Source organism: Stylophora pistillata, chromosome 13 (assembly GCF_964205215.1).
Source record: "Stylophora pistillata chromosome 13, jaStyPist1.2, whole genome shotgun sequence".
In the NCBI taxonomy this organism is placed as follows: Eukaryota; Metazoa; Cnidaria; class Anthozoa; order Scleractinia; family Pocilloporidae; genus Stylophora; species Stylophora pistillata.
In genome coordinates this window covers 23,136,615-23,154,300 of record NC_142531.1, presented here as the reverse complement: position 1 = coordinate 23,154,300, position 17,686 = coordinate 23,136,615, and the positions used below count along the sequence as shown (strand labels likewise).

General features: G+C 37.8%; 3 protein-coding genes across 3 annotated transcripts in view; 2 read left to right on the top strand and 1 right to left on the bottom strand.

The window, feature by feature from the left end:
• Nucleotides 1-2,349: 2,349 nt before the first annotated feature.
• Nucleotides 2,350-12,321, top strand: LOC111330107 (serine/threonine-protein kinase dyf-5). Its single transcript, XM_022934905.2, has 12 exons — nucleotides 2,350-2,950; nucleotides 3,082-3,136; nucleotides 4,593-4,714; nucleotides 5,041-5,120; nucleotides 6,052-6,184; nucleotides 6,858-7,029; nucleotides 7,643-7,702; nucleotides 8,788-9,243; nucleotides 10,139-10,179; nucleotides 10,585-10,826; nucleotides 11,025-11,172; nucleotides 11,595-12,321. The coding sequence occupies exons 1-12, from the start codon at nucleotides 2,850-2,852 to the stop codon at nucleotides 11,614-11,616; spliced, it is 1,632 nt and encodes a 543-aa protein (XP_022790640.1). The 5' UTR covers nucleotides 2,350-2,849; the 3' UTR covers nucleotides 11,617-12,321.
• Nucleotides 12,322-13,732: 1,411 nt separating this feature from the next.
• LOC111330126 (uncharacterized) lies at nucleotides 13,733-14,903 on the top strand. Its single transcript, XM_022934927.2, has one exon. It carries the CDS (start codon nucleotides 13,871-13,873, stop codon nucleotides 14,774-14,776), a length of 906 nt encoding a protein of 301 aa, XP_022790662.2. The 5' UTR covers nucleotides 13,733-13,870; the 3' UTR covers nucleotides 14,777-14,903.
• A 1,636-nt stretch (nucleotides 14,904-16,539) lies between these two features.
• The window catches only part of LOC148718218 (uncharacterized), a 1,786-nt gene continuing 639 nt past the window's right edge, over nucleotides 16,540-17,686 (bottom strand). The window contains exon 1 of the mRNA XM_088743281.1: nucleotides 16,540-17,686. This exon is cut by the window's right edge and continues 639 nt beyond it. Coding sequence (XP_088599407.1) covers nucleotides 16,681-17,686 — 1,006 coding nt within the window. The 3' untranslated portion in view covers nucleotides 16,540-16,680.

The following is a 17,686-nucleotide window of genomic DNA, read 5'->3' as shown; positions in this document are numbered from 1 at the left end:
TTTACATGTGCTCCAAGGAACCTCGCAATAACCTCTTGGAGATTAGTTCCCATTCCCTACTTGTACTGGAAAAATATTTTTGTACTGGGATAAATAGTTTTGTACTGCACTGGGATCAATAGTTTTGTACTGGGAAAAATATTTTTGTACTGGAAAAAATATTTATGTACTGGGAAAAATATTTTTGTACTGGGAAAAATATTTCTGTACTGCCCCTGTGGGCCACCGTAGATTTTGTGCTTTGAATCATTTTGTGCAAAAGTTGTGCACGCGAATCTCGGCCGTCTACAGTTCAGCACGGGGCAGTTGCCTCTCTCCAATGTTCCTCAGACTGATCTTACATAAAAAGGCAATTACAGCCCGAAACCTCTCGGCATTTATCCACACGTGTGCGTAAGCACTTGGTTAGTGATAGGACCTCTCACATTTTCAGATATTTACAGTATTCTCAACAATGTCGCACTCTATATTCTGATGAATGTTTTAGCATCTTAGATCACGATTTCAGATCTAAGAAGCTATTCACGTTCAATGCAACCTACACGTCAACGTTATCACATTGATTTAAAACTTTCCATGTAGATGTTTTCTGGCCGGGAGATGACAAAAGGCGGAGCCCTACTCCATGGAGTACCATCTAGAGTACCTGGATGGAGTACCCCTAAAAATCATGTATTAGTCAAATAAAATACTTCATGAACATGGTGAATCGTTTAGATGTACATGTCCTGATATATTTTGAGCTTGTCAGCTCTCCGATTGTCGCAGTTCGATGTAGTACACGAATTGACCGCCATCTTGAAATTAACATTAAACTGCTAACCAATTCCAACGGAAAGGTTTGATGTAGCTAGCATCCATGAACGTTATCGGTAATAGGCCGACTACCTTCTATTTCATATGATCTTCAAGAGGCCAAAAGGACGGACAACATTCATTCTGCAACGGGTTTTACGTCTTCCAAAATACTTGTTTATGCGTGGCGTCTGTAAGAAGTGTGGCACTCCATCTAATAACACATGGCCTCATGGGTTTCTTAATTGTGCGAAATGATGAGGATACAAGCTTACATTTGTAGGTTGAGACTTGAAAAGGTAATCCATATCTTTAAACTGAGCTTCTCCTCACCCATCTATTTGTAGCGCAATAATTGAGGTATGTAAACAAACCAAAAAAAAAAAAAACAGTGACGGCTCGGCAAGTAAATCCGACTTGGGTTGTTGATCTGGGAAATGCAGTAAGCTTAAATATTTTACCTTGTGCAGAAATCGAAACAGTGGGTTTTGTCCATCGCATGGAGTTGTTAATTTTTTGTCTTCTCGTCGAAGGACTCATTACACAGCTGTAAAACCAAAATGGAGGAACCAGTAAGACTGAGAGCCCTAGTCAACTGTCCCCCTAAGAGCTGGATTGTATCGAACTGTGACATTCGGAGAGCTGGTAAGCTCAATATATTTTAGGATATGTACATCTAAACGATTCACCATGTTCATAAAATATTCTATTTGACCAATACATGACTTTTAGGGGTGCTCCGTTAGGGTACTCCATAGGGTACTCCATAGGGTACTCCATTAGGGTACTCCATTGGGTACTCCATAGGGTACTCCATTAGTGTACTCCATAGCGTACTCCATAGGGTACTCCATTAGGGTGCTCCATAGGGTACTCCATGGAGTAGGGCTCCGCGTTTTGTCATCTCCGGTTTTGTCCTCTGTTTCTATTGTTGTTCTGTCCCATGAGTAGTTTGTTAGACACTTTGAATTCAACTTCGTACTTTGTATGTATCAGTACTGAAGATGACAGAAAAACTTTCAAAACATGTTTTTATTTCTTTCTTTTTTTTTTTAATTATATTTTCTAAAAGCCAAAAATTTCCTTAAAAAGGCCTATAAAAAAAATGGTTATGTCACTCGTCTAGAGTGCCGGTAGAGCCCAGTTTTCCAGCCTGATTGCTACGCGCGACCCACCGCATATTTGTAATCACGCATTATCACTCCTAAACCTTAAATTTAATTTATTATTCATTCAATACATCAATTTAAACCTGATGTTTGGTTATCCAACTGTTTTAAATAATTAATGTTACCTAGAGACAACCTCTTCGGACACCTTAAGGCTAAACTGTCTATTAATTTTTTTTTTAACTCTGATGCTTTAAGAACTATGTCGCATGATAAAATTACCAAAGAAATGATATACTATGGAGATTTTTTACCAGAAATCCGAGAAATTGTGTTTACATTAGCTTCATTCACCCGTACTTTCGACAGATGTTAAATGACGTAGTGGATCGTGTTGGTTTCTGTTGTAAGTCGTTGCCAGGAAACAGATCGACTGCTTTGCTTTATGGGAAGCAGCATTTTGCACGAGAGACGACAAATTTGCAAAGAACACGAGCATTGAAAATTTTAAATGAAGTCGCCTGCTTTTATCATTGAAGTCATTTATTTCCTGTGAACGGCTGTATCTTCTTGAATGATCGAAGCATTTTTCAGTGGCAAAATCAGGAGACTGAATGTCTCGTAAATGATCCTTTAAAAGCAAGTGTTAGGCCTGTTTACAATCTTCGTTGCCTGAGACGAGAGACAGGGAAGAACACAGAATGCGAGTAGCTGTGTTTACTTAGATTTCTACAAGAAGGAACCCGATCTTGGATTTTTCTGTTGGAATTTGGAAATATTAGCGAGATAACAGTTTTGGCTCGCTTGGATGGCGGATTTGAGGCCGTGCATATGCGGGACAAGAGATGAAAACATGTGAACAAGCTGCTTTATAGTATTGAAAGCGATTTCCGACGAGATATTGTTCTTATTTGTGTTTTGTAAAGAGCGTAAATTTTGGCAAAGATGAAACGCTACCAAAACTTAAAGACGCTCGGGGATGGAACTTATGGATCTGTTATATTAGCAAGAAATCACGACACAGGAGAGACAGTTGCAATCAAAATGTAAGCTCAGATGTTTTATCCGTCCATTGCCTTCAATTCATACTTGTACGATGGGGGATTATTAAAATTTTAACACTTTGCCATTTTGTTAATTGGCTTCCGTAAAACAAATTGTTGTTTTAATTTTGCAGAATGAAAAAGAAGTACTATTCGTGGGAAGAATGTATAAATCTCCGCGAAGTTAAGGTAGGTTTATTATTTAGACCTACTGCATTTGGAAATATATTTATGAAGTCTTAGTTTCAACGGGTCACCTTGTGCCGTGATAAGCAGAGGAGGTTAGCCATATTTTTCCGGGTGTGAAATTTATAATCAGACGCATCAGGTATATTGTATGTAGTCTTTGGTTAACTGTGAAAAAAAAAGAAAAATTCCCAAGCCTTTAGAATGCACAGCTTATAGCAAGGGATAATCTGTTAGTAATTAAGAGATTATCATTTACACCTAAAGATTGTCTGTGACTTTAATGATAAATTTTATATGCCTATACTAGTGTGTAGCCTACCCAAATCTTAGTTCGCCTGTTCTCAATAAATTAAATCGAAAAATATCTCGGTATAACCCCATACCAATTTTAAACGAAGCATTACTCCCAAAGGCGAACTACTTTTTTACGCAATGGTTTTCTTCATCAACAACTGTATGGTTAATGAAGCAGATATGTGCAGAAGTCTTGCCTTCAATTGTCTGACCAAAGAAATAACCCCAATCTAGTTGACTGAAGTTCAATTCTTGTTTAAAAAAATGAAAAAACAGTTTCTGAATAATGATGACCAAGCCCCTGTTCTATAACTAAGCAATGTTTGCTCAAAGAAGAGAGAATTTTGGTCTAAGTGTCTCAAAAATTACTATATTTGTGGTGACATGAAGTTTTGGGATTTTCATCACGCAAAATTAACACATTTGATCTGAGCTGCAGAAATGATTAAATTTACCAGGCACTGTCTTTAATAATTCACTCTAAACAAATGCATAGTAAGGCAATGATTTCAAACCGGTGAATGAGTAATTTCTTGACGAGTGTAAAGCAGAAGCAAAGAAATAAATGCCACCAAAAGATAATGGAGTTTCTGTTATAATCTCTTAAGTATTGAACTGTTTCCTTGAAATTGTTTTGGTATCATAGGAATTAATAATAGCACCATTGCTTACAAAGGATAATGTTTTGCTAAGACTGGATGTCATAGTCTGCCAAGAGTCTTAACTAGAGAGAAATTCCATTTTACAATAGAAACTGACAATCAAGTTATTGATTACCGTTTTGAAATCTTGCTAGTCTGCAATGCTAATAGATTCATTATGGAATGATAACATTAATGAGCCAAATTATGTAGAAATACAAGTATAATATCATGTAAAAGCAAAGATGTGGTCACAAAGACAAGAAAAAGAGACACACTTTTGCTTTATTCTGTTCACTCTAAAATTGGTGCTTACATTAGATCTGGAGTAACATACTGGTAAAGTTGGATTATTTTTGTTATAATTTTTCAGACTGTGATTACTGGTATTGTAATAAATTTATATTTTCATGAAAAAAGGTAGAAAAGGGAAAAAGACTCATGCTTGATGTGAAAAGTTTTGCTTTTGTTGAATTTCCAATGAATGGTACTCATTATCAATTTATACTTTCTTTTTCTAGTCTCTAAAGAAGTTAAACCATGCAAATGTGGTGAAGCTAAAGGAAGTTATCAGAGAAAATGACCAGTTATATTTTGTGTTTGAGTACATGAAGGAAAATCTATATCAGATGATGAAAAGCAGGTAAAATATAATTATATATATCATTCATGAAACTTGACATTAACACTTCACTCCAAGTAGTGACCAAGACATACTTTCTCCTCACAATATTTATATAATATCAAGCAGACAAGTGGTGAGAATGTAGAAAAATATCAGTTATGGGATTATCATTTGATCCAATACCAGATTCTCGGAAGTAAAATTATGAGCACTGTATGGCAGACAGTATGGAGAAATCTTAAAAAGATCTTGAGAGCAAAGGGCTTGAGTGGAAACTTACCCATTGGGATGCTTACTACATTTTAAAGTTTTGTTGTTTCATTTGCGAATACAATTTTTTTCAGGGACAAATTGATTCCAGAATCTATGATTAGGAATATTATTTATCAAGTTCTTCAAGGCCTCGCCTTTATACACAAACACGGTAAGTTTATGGCTATCAAGGGTTAGGGATGAAATGCGTCTTTTGTTTGGTACAAATTTTGCATCACTTGAAGATGTGTAAGGAAGATATGTGTAAAAGTCATGTGACACATCCAAGTTGTTCCTGAGTACTTGTTAGGGTCAGTCTTGACTTGACCCTTAAACTCCTGTGAGTGACCAAGATAGATTTTCTCCTTACAATAGCAATACAAATCATACAGACAAGTCATGAGAATGGAAAAAAAAATCAGTAAGGGGATTATTAGTTGATCCATTTTGATTGGATGGTTGATTTCTTTCTTTCTCTTTCTCTTTTTCTTTTCTTTTGTTTCTTTTCTTTTTTCTTTTCTTTTTTTTTTCTCCTCTTTTTCTCTTTTATTATAAATTCTAAACATATTATAATATCGCACTGTATCAATAAGTCTAGTATTCATTCTATATATTTATATTAAGAACTATACTCTTAATAGCCTAATTTATTATTACCTCACACTTGTATCTTGGACCTCTCTATTTACTTAAAAGGGACAGTAACCAACATAAAAGCTACGGCTACTTTGGTCACTGTGCACACATATACAAACCTGCATGATGTCTACTTCTCATTACCTTCTTCATCTTGTTATATAAGTCATCTTATACTGTTAGTATCAGTTTGAATAGTGCGAAATAAACTTGGACTTGGAATCCAATACCCATTTTTTGAACTTACATCTCAAGAATTGTAGGACAGATGGTTAGGAGAAAAACTAATAAGGTCTGGGAGTGAAAGGTCTTTTATTTTGCGACTTGTTTTAAATTTCCATTCAAAGACATACACTGAACAAAAACTAAGACCTTGATCAGAAGGTGCAGAGCAAAACTTTCAAAATTAAAAGAAAAGATTGATGAGATGTAATTGATTGAGATCCATGTTGTGTTGAATTGTACAGGATTCTTTCATCGAGACATGAAACCTGAAAACTTGCTGTGTACAGGACCAGAGCTTGTAAAGATTGCTGATTTTGGCCTTGCCAGAGAAATCCGATCCCGTCCCCCATATACAGATTATGTCTCCACTAGATGGTAAGAGTTACAGGAACTGTTGCTATTACCAGTAATTTTTTTTAATGGTGTTGAGTTGAGAGAGACAATTTTCAAGATTCTGAATTCTTTCGCAATTGAGCTAGTATTCTTAGCTCTTGTTTTAGGGATGGTTACCACACGCTTTTTTTTGGAAAAAAAAAAAAAAATAGACCAAAAAATCCCCATGATGGTTGTAGGCAATGTCATAAAAGGTTCAGTAAAAGCTGAACAGCCCTCCAAGATGCAAAATTATTTTATATACTTTTTTATATACTTTTTACACTGTCTATTGTTTGCATAGTATTTGTGTATTTCTCATAAGGGTGCACTTAAATTTGGAGCCTTGCTCTGTTGTGTGTCCCGCACCCTTGTCCTCCGTTCTCTTCTGTGTCTTGTTCATATGTATATTTTAGTCCTTTTAGTATTGTAAGTATGGTGAACGCGATTAAATAAAAAATGCTTATTGACTGAGTTGGGTTAGTCTAACCAGGAAAATGTTTGGCTCTCAGTCAAGACGCACAGACCTCACTGTACCCAGCCAGTATATTACAACCTTAAGCCAAATATTTTCCCATCTTGCCCTCCCAATCAGCCAATAAGTTCATATTTTTACCCATCTTCAATTTTGATTATTAAGATTTTGTAAGGACCTTTATATTTTTTTATTCGACAGGTATCGTGCACCTGAAGTGTTGTTACGTTCAACAAATTACAGTTCACCAATTGATATGTGGGCCGTGGGGTGTATCATGGCAGAGCTGTACACTCTCCGGCCTCTTTTTCCTGGCAGTAGTGAAGTGGATGAGATTTTTAAGATATGCAAAGTTCTTGGCACACCATCAAAAGTTAGTTTTCACACACTTTTTACATGCACATTAAAAGACTGTTCACAGCTTTAAACCATTGGCCCAACAATTATTGTGCCACACACTGAGCAAACAGATGGCAACTTTAAATGAAGGAAGCTGACAGGATTATTTATTAAATTATCTAAATTTACTGTCAATGATGCATATTGGCAATGTGCATCCTGCTCGAGTAGCGATATTTAAGAAGCGGACAGTTTTCTTTCTTTGATAATAGTTCAGGGTGTCTGTTAAATACCTTTTATTGTTAATTGCAATTTATGACAAATAACTTCATCGTGAGAAAAATTTTACTGACCACTTTTGAAAAAAATCTGTCGTTGCTTTGCCTTAATTCAGGTGTTTGACATCGTAAAATGTAAATAAACTGCAGGTTATTGAGGGTTTGGGAAGCATGCTGTTGAAATTTCAACGGGAACACCAAAAAAACCCTCCTTGCCAAATAAAACATGTCATCCTTTTTTTTTGTATGTTGTCTACATAGTTTTATTTTACACCTCTTTGAGCATTTCCAAAGTTTACTTTGGCTAGTAATTGTTTCAGTTCTTATGATAATAATATTTATTATTCTTTCTTAAATTGTCTTTATCAGGAAGACTGGCCAGAAGGTCACAAGTTGGCATCAGCTATGAATTTCAAGTTTATGCAAGTGGTTAGTTTTTGTTTGTTTTTTCTTTTTGCATAAATAATTTCTCCAGTAATTGTGATATCTGTTTGGTTGTACAAGGACCTTTCTTCAATTGTGGGGAGAATGCTCTCAGCTATTTTAAAAATTCCTAATATAGAGAGCGCTATTTAAGCAATAGCGAAAATCAGACCTGAAAAAAAAAAAAAAAATCAGGCCTGTACGGGATTCGAACCACTGACCTCTGTGATACCAGTGCAGTGCTCTACCAATTGAGCTAACAAGCCAACTGGGAGCAGGCCGTTAAGTTGATTCGTAATTCTAATACCGCAGTTCAAAATATATGAACTTCATATCTACATGGTATAAAGAAAAATGTGCAACATTTCCCTTGAGAGTGGGACAGCATAAAAATGTGAGTCCCCATAAGAATTTATGGTGGAAAACTTATTGGTGAGTAACAGCATATGAGGTTGTTTCCCAAAATTGAAAGGGTTTCAATTGTAGGCTGGTTGTTAGTTTCAAATACCATCTTCAACAGCAACTTTACATATTAGCTAGTCCAAAGTTCAAGTATATAATGGGAATATGATTTTAAAGCTTCAGTGGACAAACAAGTGTGACATCAGGCAATACTCATTGGTGAATAAAGGCTGATAGTTTCTAAAGAAACTTTTAGGGGCTGAATCGGTGGGGGTAACGAAATAATTTGGATATATCAACAAAGTTGAAATGGTAAATTGGCCACCGTAATGATTACAAAAGCTGACGTTTCGATTGTTAGCCCTTTGTTGGAGCGAAAATGTCGTTTGCTCCGACGAAGGGCTAACGCTCGAAACGTCAGCTTTTGTAATCGTTACGGTGGGCAATTTACCCTTTCAACTTTGTTGATATATCCAAATTAATACTCATTAGTGCCTTTAACAGTGGTTACCAGTGGTCTATAGCTCCCTTTATGGCCCCTCACTGCCATCTGTGCAGCCTGTGAGCAAGATCTTGAGTTTAGTTTCTGCCCTGGGGCACAGTCACCTCTTAGATCATCAGTAACCACTTATGAAAGTTATTGAACACTCTGATTGTTGCTCAAAATCTCTTAAATTTTGTTAACTTAGATGCCGACAGCATTAAAAGACTTGATACCAAACGCAAGCCCCGAAGCCATTCAACTTATGAGGGACATGTTAATGTGGGATCCCAAGAAGCGACCCACATGTGCACAGGCTCTGAGATACCCCTACTTTCAAGTTGGACAAAACCTACCTAAGGCCTCCCAACCAACACAACCTCTTCAACAGAGACAGCCACCTCAACCACAACAACAACAACAACAACAACAACAACAAGCCCAACAACAAAGACAAGCACCACAAATGGAAAGAAAGGATTCATTTAATTTTGGAAGTGGAAATGAGAACAAAAGGGCTGTTGTCAATGTACAAGGCCGTGCTGGCGGTTATGGGAGTGCTCGGAAGAGATGGGGCGATGGGACTGGGGTGAAAGATAGCGTAGATGAATTTGAATCACTGCTCAGTGAGATTGACACCAGTCATGCATCTGCCACAAAGAAGGTTGGTACAAATTATATCTTAATCCTATAATTCCCAAGATCTGATTGTTAATTCTCCCTTCTAGCTGTTACACATTTTCTTTTAAATTAGTCAGGAGAATTTGGTGTTAGATCAAGATAACTTCTGTGTGATAAGAGTAATTTTTCACTGGCTGAGTGGAATGAAATAAGTGAAAAATGTTTTTCTCATATGCCGCTGGGGCCTGGGTATAGGTCATGTGACCTATGGGGCAGGCAGTTGTTTTTGTTGCGTCCACCATTGCTCACTTTCCCACCCACCCACCCAAAGATTTTAAATGTTTATACAATACCAGTATAATGTACTAGCCTGGAATTCTTTTCGTTATTTCTAGTCTTAGTGTATGCTGCTTGTATTAGCTTTGAATTTGCAGTATGGGTCAGGTTGCGGCGGTCAGCTTGACATGGCTACCAGCGGTGTGTGAGAAGTTAAAGTATTCTCATTACCTGTTTGTTAGGTAATGTATTGATATCACAGAGAGAAGTTACATGTTCATCAGTCAGCAGCTATGACTATTTGAAAGTTCTAAGCTCAGTTTTCAAGTCTAGAATAGGGTTTGATATACGCATTCATGTTGTCATTATATGTAAGCTTAGCAAAGTGAATTTACTCTACAGCAGGTCTGAAATTAGACATCAATATTTGGTTGAGCACGTCAAGTTTAAAAATTTGCGAGTAGAGATTAAAAAACCTCACTCTGCAACTGAGAACCCAATCAGGGAAGGGGTGGCTGTATTTGAGGCTATTGGTAACCCACCTATGAGTACACCTACTGTTAAATTAACTTACACATATGTATTTGAGGAGAGTTCTCTTCTGTTGAGTCAATTTTAGACGGTACAGAACGTTGCACGTTGTAATTACCTTGCTCTTGTAGGTAGCTGTTCAGAAGACAGACCCCCTTGACTCTTTCTCAAGGTCAGTTCTTCGTGTTATTGTCGAAATTTGTGATATAATCAAACGCCTCTTTGTCTGCTTGAGAAAGTTCGCCCCGAGTGCCCGCCTACGGAGTTCAGCTTTTCGATTTACACTGTAAGAGTGTAGTTAAGCCCGCGTTAAACTTGGCCTTTCGTTTCTTTCTTCTTCTGATCAACTTTGAACAATGAATTCAGCGGTCAAACGTTGGGTATGCGTTAATAGATTAATTTTGGCCGGACGTGCACCAATTTCCCGCGCAAAATCTTAAAGGAAACATAAGAGAATTAACGGTTACGTAAATTTTGCGCCAAAAAAAAAAGAGAAAGAAGAATAGATAGCAGACTGAGGAAGCGAAAGGGTTAAGGCAAATTTTAATTTGTCTTTCTATCATTTCTCATTTCTCAGTGTCCGGAAGGATTCTGGTGTCGCTAAGAAGACCCCACCCAGTGCAAAACAGCATTATATGAAACAAGCAAGATATTTTCCTGGTCAAACGACATCCAATCAGCCCCGTATGCTTCATAATCCGGCGGCATCCACATACTCGAGGAAACCTTCCTACGGAATGGCGGGGAATGCCGTGGGAGGTACAACATACGTTCCATCCTTTGCCGGGGGTGGACAGACCAGAGCTGGAGGTGTAGGAGGTTCGTAATTTTCTAAGCCTGTGTGCAGCCCCACCCACCGCCGCCGCCTCCTGCTATCAAAACGAAAAAGCGGGAAGGGGCGTCTGTACACAGGCCATATTTCTTCGGAAAATCACCCTCAGGGGTATATTCACTTAAAGTATTGATTACTGGTTGAGTTGTTTACTTATATTTTTATTCTCATTCATTTCTTTGTAGTTTTCAGTGCCTCTACGTGGAAGCCACCGCCGCTGACCAAGCAAGGAAGTGGCACATCTATTTACCAGCCCCCAGGGGCTACGGCGACCAACCGAACCCAACCGGCCCGCTACGGCGGAGTGCACAATCGAACGAACTGGAGTGTAAAGTGAGTTTTATATCTTTCCTAAACAGGCTCGTTAAGAATGCGAATGATTGGGCTTTTGTTCAGGAGACAAATATTTAATAGAGGGCATTTCGATCGAGGGTCGTCAAACCAATCACAGCTGACGCAAAGGGCAATCAAAATAAAGGAAAATATTGCAAACTGCCTTTAAACGCGGGAAAACGCGAGAGAGCAAAGCGCGTTTGGTTTTAGCTTTGATTGGTTGAAAGCATGGCGCGCGTTGTATTTTTTAACCAATCATAGTGCATGGTCTAGGGAACCCACGCCGCCATCTCTTTGTGACTCGACATAACGAGTATTTCCGCGCTTTGTAAAGCTCTGTGGTGGAGTTGTACAGTAAATGCAATAAAAAGTTTTATTTTCTCTACGTATTGGCATAAGATATTTTCATTTCTTCTTCATAGATATGGTGGAGGTCACACTTAGACGAAAAGTCAATAAGGACGTTTATTTACGTATTGTGAACTCATGTTGGTGTTGAATTTGTAATATTTGACCTGATACGAAAGAATGTACCATTCTCGAACAGTTATATCATATTGATTAGCACCATTTCTTATATAAGTAGTAAATAAATGTGATATTGACTTGAGTAGGTACTGACGTTCGTTTTAACTATAGCGATTATTTTGTTTAAGGTTTTTAATAACTAAATTTGTTATCTAACTATTAAATGATTCCAAAAAGCCAACATCCACTGTATGGTATAGATAGTACAATGAACTTTTAAACCCAAATGGTCTATTGTTCAAAATAGGTTGATCGATTGTAACTGGTGTCTAGTCAGAAATTTAGATGTTCTAGTCTAATGTAATATATCTGGGTGTTTAAAACTGTCTCGAAAACCTGTGCGCACGATGTAAAGTGGAGGGTTTTTTCGAAGTCTTTGTCCTGAATTTTCATCAGTCTCTAACTTACGTAAGAGAACTGTAACATTAAATGAGCTTCTTTACATGTTATGAACTCATGTTGTAAAAATTTTACTGTGTGGCTTGGAATTACCAGGGAAAATCGACACATGATTTTTACACACCTGTATGTAAAGATAATTCGGTTTGTTTTATTTATTTATTTATTTAATTTTTAGCCAAACAGAATAGTGAATAAAGAATAAAACAAATTTAAATGGAAGTTTTGTTACAGCAGAGAGAGAGAGAGAGAGAGAGAGAGAGAGAGAGAGAGAGAGAGAGAGAGAGAGAGAGAGAGAGAGAGAGAGAGAGAGAGAGAGAGAGAGAGAGAGAGAGAGAGAGAGAGAGAGAGAGAGAGAGAGAGAGAGAGAGAGAGAGAGTGTTCAAGTTACTTGTGCTTCTGCCGTGCTGAACGTAATTGCAATAGGTTCGGCTATAGCACGACAGAAACGCGATGAAGACTTCGCAGTAGACTTCGGGTGGCGCGACTTAGCTTGTCGTGCTAACCGATTGTGGTGCGATGTCGGGTTCAATCATGCTAAATTTCAAACTTTATTTGTTGAGTTAGAGGCGACGGTAGTACGACGTTTTAACTGGGCCTGGGGGTTAAAACTTTAATGACGGGCCTCATTTTCATGGGCACATCAAAATTAAGCTCCTGAAAAAATTAGAGAAAAAATGTATTTCTCTTTTCATTATTATTGTTTTTTTTTCGCAAAATGAGGACTTAGCTGATGATGAAACAGCGGAATCAGTCGCTTAAGCGATGGAAGAACATACAAAAGTACACAACTATGAATAATTTTTTAAGCTTTTTTTTTTTAAAAAAAAAAAAAAACTTAGGCGCTCAAAATTGAATCCTTGAACAACAACACTAGTAAAGGTGAAAATGAAAATGAATTAATGAAGTCTTTAAATTAACACCAACGTCGATAAAACACAAGCAAATAAATGAGAGGCTTTGATGCTATACATAAGTTTTTAACACCAAGCCATAAATTGCCCATTTAATTACTTCCTTTGGAATATATCGCAAAATTGTTTTTTATGTTGGCAACTGTTTTTCCGAGTTTAAACTATCGGTTTTACAGTAATTCAAATGGCTTCTTGAGAACTTTCAATAGGATAGTAACGGATGTTTTTGTTTTTCCCCCGTCTTCACCACTTATTCTTACATTTTTACCCACTTGCGAATGTTTGAGCCGAATTTTAAATTTTAAATTTCAAATTTGTTATCATAATGATGCATTTAACTTACTAAGTCAAAGTATTTTTGCTTTCTAACTCGAGGGAGAATGAGTTACTACATAGCCTCTCGAATCAACACGACGTTACCATGCCAACTTAGGCCAGGCTCTAGATAATAGAAAACACCTGTGTGGTTTTGGTCTTTTTCTTTTCCTGGCATTGAAATTAAATATACGTCAACTGTTCAGCTCACTATAGACATGTAAAATTTTCTCTCTCTTAGAATTCTTGAAAGCTCTCTACCAAAGAATTGTTTCCCATTAATGATTACCGTACTTTGTCATACCGTCTCTTTTTCGCCAAAATCATCTTTGATTCTTTCAGTCGAATTAAGTATTTTGCAATTAAAATTCGGAAAGCACTAAGGAGACAGTTTTTCAGCATGGCACCTGCGAAGCCTGCTGTTAATTCCGGGCGGATAAAAAATTAATCTTTGATGCGTTGAAGTTTGATGGCTGACTGAGATCGTGTATCAGGGAACGTTATGTCCGCATAGTGTGTTTACGTTACATCAACATCAAGCGATGGCGCATTTGTATTCAGGGCGGCAGATTCCTGCCTCAAGGCCGGCAAAACAGGAAGCTGAATTCCAGTCTTATCCAAGAAGTTTCCCGCAATTCGATCTGAACAGTCGAGCGGTAAAGTTACCGCCAATTATAAAAAATGAACTTCTTGTTGGTCGAAGTATGGGACATCCATCACCAATTTCTACAGCATCAAATGCAAACGGGCATACATCTTTCCCGAAAATTTCCGAAACCACGAATGAAACAGTGCCACGGCCGCAGAAAACGAAGAGTCTTCGCGTTACAGTGAAACATGTAGAGAAAGCACCAACCAATTATCCGAATTCTTACAAAGTTCTTCCACCTATTGGACAGTCAAATGTGTGGCGACCATACAACAAAGTATCTTCTACCAGGAGTATCCTAAACGCTCCAAAATCCAACCAAGACAAAATAAATGGTCAAAGGAGAAGCTCGTCACAAAGAAAATGCTCTGACAACGGACTGTCTCCTTCACCGAAAACTAGATTCGCTGAAAACCAACGGATTTATGCGAGAAATGACGCTTCAAGACAAGAAGATGGTAACAGACAGCAAAGAACGTTCGAGAGTCGAATCGAACGGCCCCCTATGAAAACGTTTGATACAGTTCCTGAACAACAAGACGATCATTTTAATCACGAATTCGGGGAGAAATTGTCAAGCGTTTCTAACGAGGATGTCGAAGTTACAACGTGTGAGGGTGTACATGAGTTGGAAAAACTAGAATTGAGCAAAGAAGTTGTCGAGTTTCTGGCAAGTAAGCAAAGTGCGCGAAGAGTTGCACTGTGTGTCGAGATTGATCCATCGTTGAAAAAAGCTGTCGATATCATTCGAGATAATTTACTCCGTCAAACAATGGAGGAACTGTGCATGTTATGGTGAAAATTTTCTTGAGCCAATATAATTGTAGATAAATTAACCAGCGGGAATTCTGGTGTTGGATTGACGAGGTTAAATGGGTGAGTTTTTTTTTAGAAATTAAAAAATAAATAAAATTTAAAAAAACTTAGTTCAGTTTTGCTATCAATTGACTTTTATAATAACATTTAGCTTTTTTATTTGTGTGAAGGATGATTCTTGGTCATTTTCCATAAAATGTTTACACATTTACCTCCGATTCACTACATTTCAGCTGTAACAGCAACTCATGGCAAACATAAGGTGTAAAACTAATGAGATATAAGTCGAAAATTTATGTGATCTATGGGTGGGAGAAAACACATAATCAGGTTTAAAAAGATCTGCGCTATTTGTAATCACAAGTGATTTCGTCAGTTGGAGAAGTTCGACACGGTTAAAGTTCAGAATCGATTTTATAATACAATAATGTGTTTGGTAGGTAGTTTCTTCTTTATAATTTAAGATAGGTTAACAAGGATTAAAAATTTAAAGCAAGATAAAACGAAAGAAACATCAGAAAGCTAGTATTTAACTGGTCTTGATTTTTCTCCATAAATTTACCTTCACTAAGAATGACCGAAAATCATGAATTATTCACCCTTAAACCGCGTCAATTTTATTTTATTTCGAACCATTTATACTAAAAATACTGAAACCAAAAATTAGACACAAGTCCTACATTTCTAATATTATATCGATCCTCTCTGAAATCAAGTTATGCGGAAAAATTTTATGCTATTTTACTTATTGAATTTCAAACGTAAAGATTTTAATGAAAATCATGACAAGTTGAAAATAAGACAATAGGAAAAATCCATTTAAATTTTTAACCTGCGGCAATAATATCTCTTTGTCAATTCTGACGCAAACCATTTAACTTGGGTCGATTGACGTATCCACGCGTCAAGTTGTAGATTTGCAGACCATTTGCTAAATTTGATTTAATTTTTAATCAATTTGCTTCGATATCAATGCAGCCTTACGCTTCTAGAGCCTAGAAGGACCACACATTTCTAACTCGAAATGTTTCTATTTTAAAATGTCAGTTCTTATATTAAAAACTAAACATTCTCTGGTCTGAGAATCAGAGTTTTCAAATGTTAGTTCTAACAAGTACATTTTCAGATTGGGAATCGAAGTTTCCTAAGGTGCAGACCGAATAAAACATTTACACACTTGTAATTTGCAATAATCAGAGCACATCTGATCGTTACAGTTTCCTTTTTTTTCAAAGGCCAGTTCTTATGTTGAAAAGTTAGCCTTATATTTCTCGGTTATAAGGCGCACGATTTTTTCAAGAAAATTCTGTCTTCGGGTGGAAAGTTAGTGCTGAAATTAGGCTACATTTTACAGCCAAGAGATTTTGCGCAATAAAATCTTAAGATCACAATTTTAGCAGTACTTTCAGTTAAAAAGACAAGAAAAGGACCCTAATTATTTATCATTGACTTTTTATGTGATACAATGAATATATGAAGTTCATATATTTTGAACTGCGGTATTAGATACGTATGATGCACGATCTTCGCAGTAGAGAGCGCTATTTATGCAATAGCGAAAATCAGATCTGAAAAAAATTTTTTTTTTTCAAGTCTGATTTTCCCTATTGCATAAATAGCGCTCTCTACTGCGAGGATCGTGCATCATACGGACTTTTTATGTTTCGTGGTTTTCATGATGCGCATTTGATCATATGTAAATGGAATTTACGCGCTACAAATATTAAACTATTATGTCGCAGAGAAATCAACTGAATGCTACATTCTAATCAGGCAGCACAGGGCGAAAACCGTAACCTGTGAGCCATGGAGTAAAAAAATAAATGTACATTAACTAATCCTAAAAAGCTTTTCCGTTGTGTCTAGGGTCCTCCTTCTAACAGAAAGTCAAACTGCCACCTTGAAAGTCCGGGCAATATTCAGCGTGCCCGAGAGCACTGCCCTCTGCATCTTTCGCAGTACGTCTGTGCTTCTGCCTCCCACCAGCTCGCGCATCATGACATCCAGCTCCCGTGACCACCCCCCGAGGGCATCCATAATGATGTTATATTGCTTCACCTCGTAGCCTGGGAACTGCTGCCTTAGTTCCCAGCGAAGGGTTCCGTACTTCAGTGACTTCTCTTCATCCTTTCTTGTCCGATTGTTAACCCACGGGCAGCTCATTTCCAGCGTCACAACTCCCTTGCACATATGATTTACAATGCGTGCATCCACCCTATTGCATCTGACCTCTTGTTGATCAGCATATATAGGGACATCCCAATAAGCTTTAACATTCTCTGACTCATACACGGGCTTCGGCTTGTCGGGTGAGTACCAGGGTGGTATCTCGTCTATAAATCCCTCATCATACAACAGTTGGTAAAACAGTACCTTCAGTGCTGCGTCGTGTCTAGAGAGATACTCGCTCTGGGCCAGTGCATTGCATCCTGACAAGATAAGTGCCACACTCTCTGGAGCCTTGCTGCATAATCTGCACCTCATCTCGCCTTCTCCGCTTGTGTGGGTCTTCTGACTCGTGTATACTCGCGTTGGCAATAGCTGCTCGTATAGCTCGACGAGTCCAGCAATTGTGTGTGATGGGCAGTTCTTCCACTCTGTGAGCCACCAGAAACACCCATCGGCACTCAAACTCTCATCCTCCAGCCTAGTAGTCACTAGACGCCCTTGCCACCGTTGGTTTCTGATCTCATCCTCTAACTTCTCAATTTGGCACCTCCGCACCTCTTTCTTGATCCCTTGCGCGAATTCCAAATCCAACTCCAGCCCCAACTCCTCCGCGCACTTAGCCGCTTCTTTAAAAATTGACCTACGCCCTATCCTCGCCGCTTGTTCTTCAAACTCCCGTACCATTCCCAGTGCACGATCTTCATTACCATGGAGTCTGACTGCA

Bases quoted from the DNA above. Each gene is read 5' to 3' on its own strand.
- LOC111330126 (XM_022934927.2), top strand. From the start codon at position 13,871: ATGGCGCATTTGTATTCAGGGCGGCAGATTCCTGCCTCAAGGCCGGCA.
- LOC111330107 (XM_022934905.2), top strand. From the start codon at position 2,850: ATGAAACGCTACCAAAACTTAAAGACGCTCGGGGATGGAACTTATGGA. The intron at 5,121-6,051 runs GTAAGTTTATGG...TGAATTGTACAG, and splicing joins CGCCTTTATACACAAACACG to GATTCTTTCATCGAGACATG. The intron at 11,173-11,594 runs GTGAGTTTTATA...TCTTCTTCATAG, and splicing joins CGAACGAACTGGAGTGTAAA to ATATGGTGGAGGTCACACTT.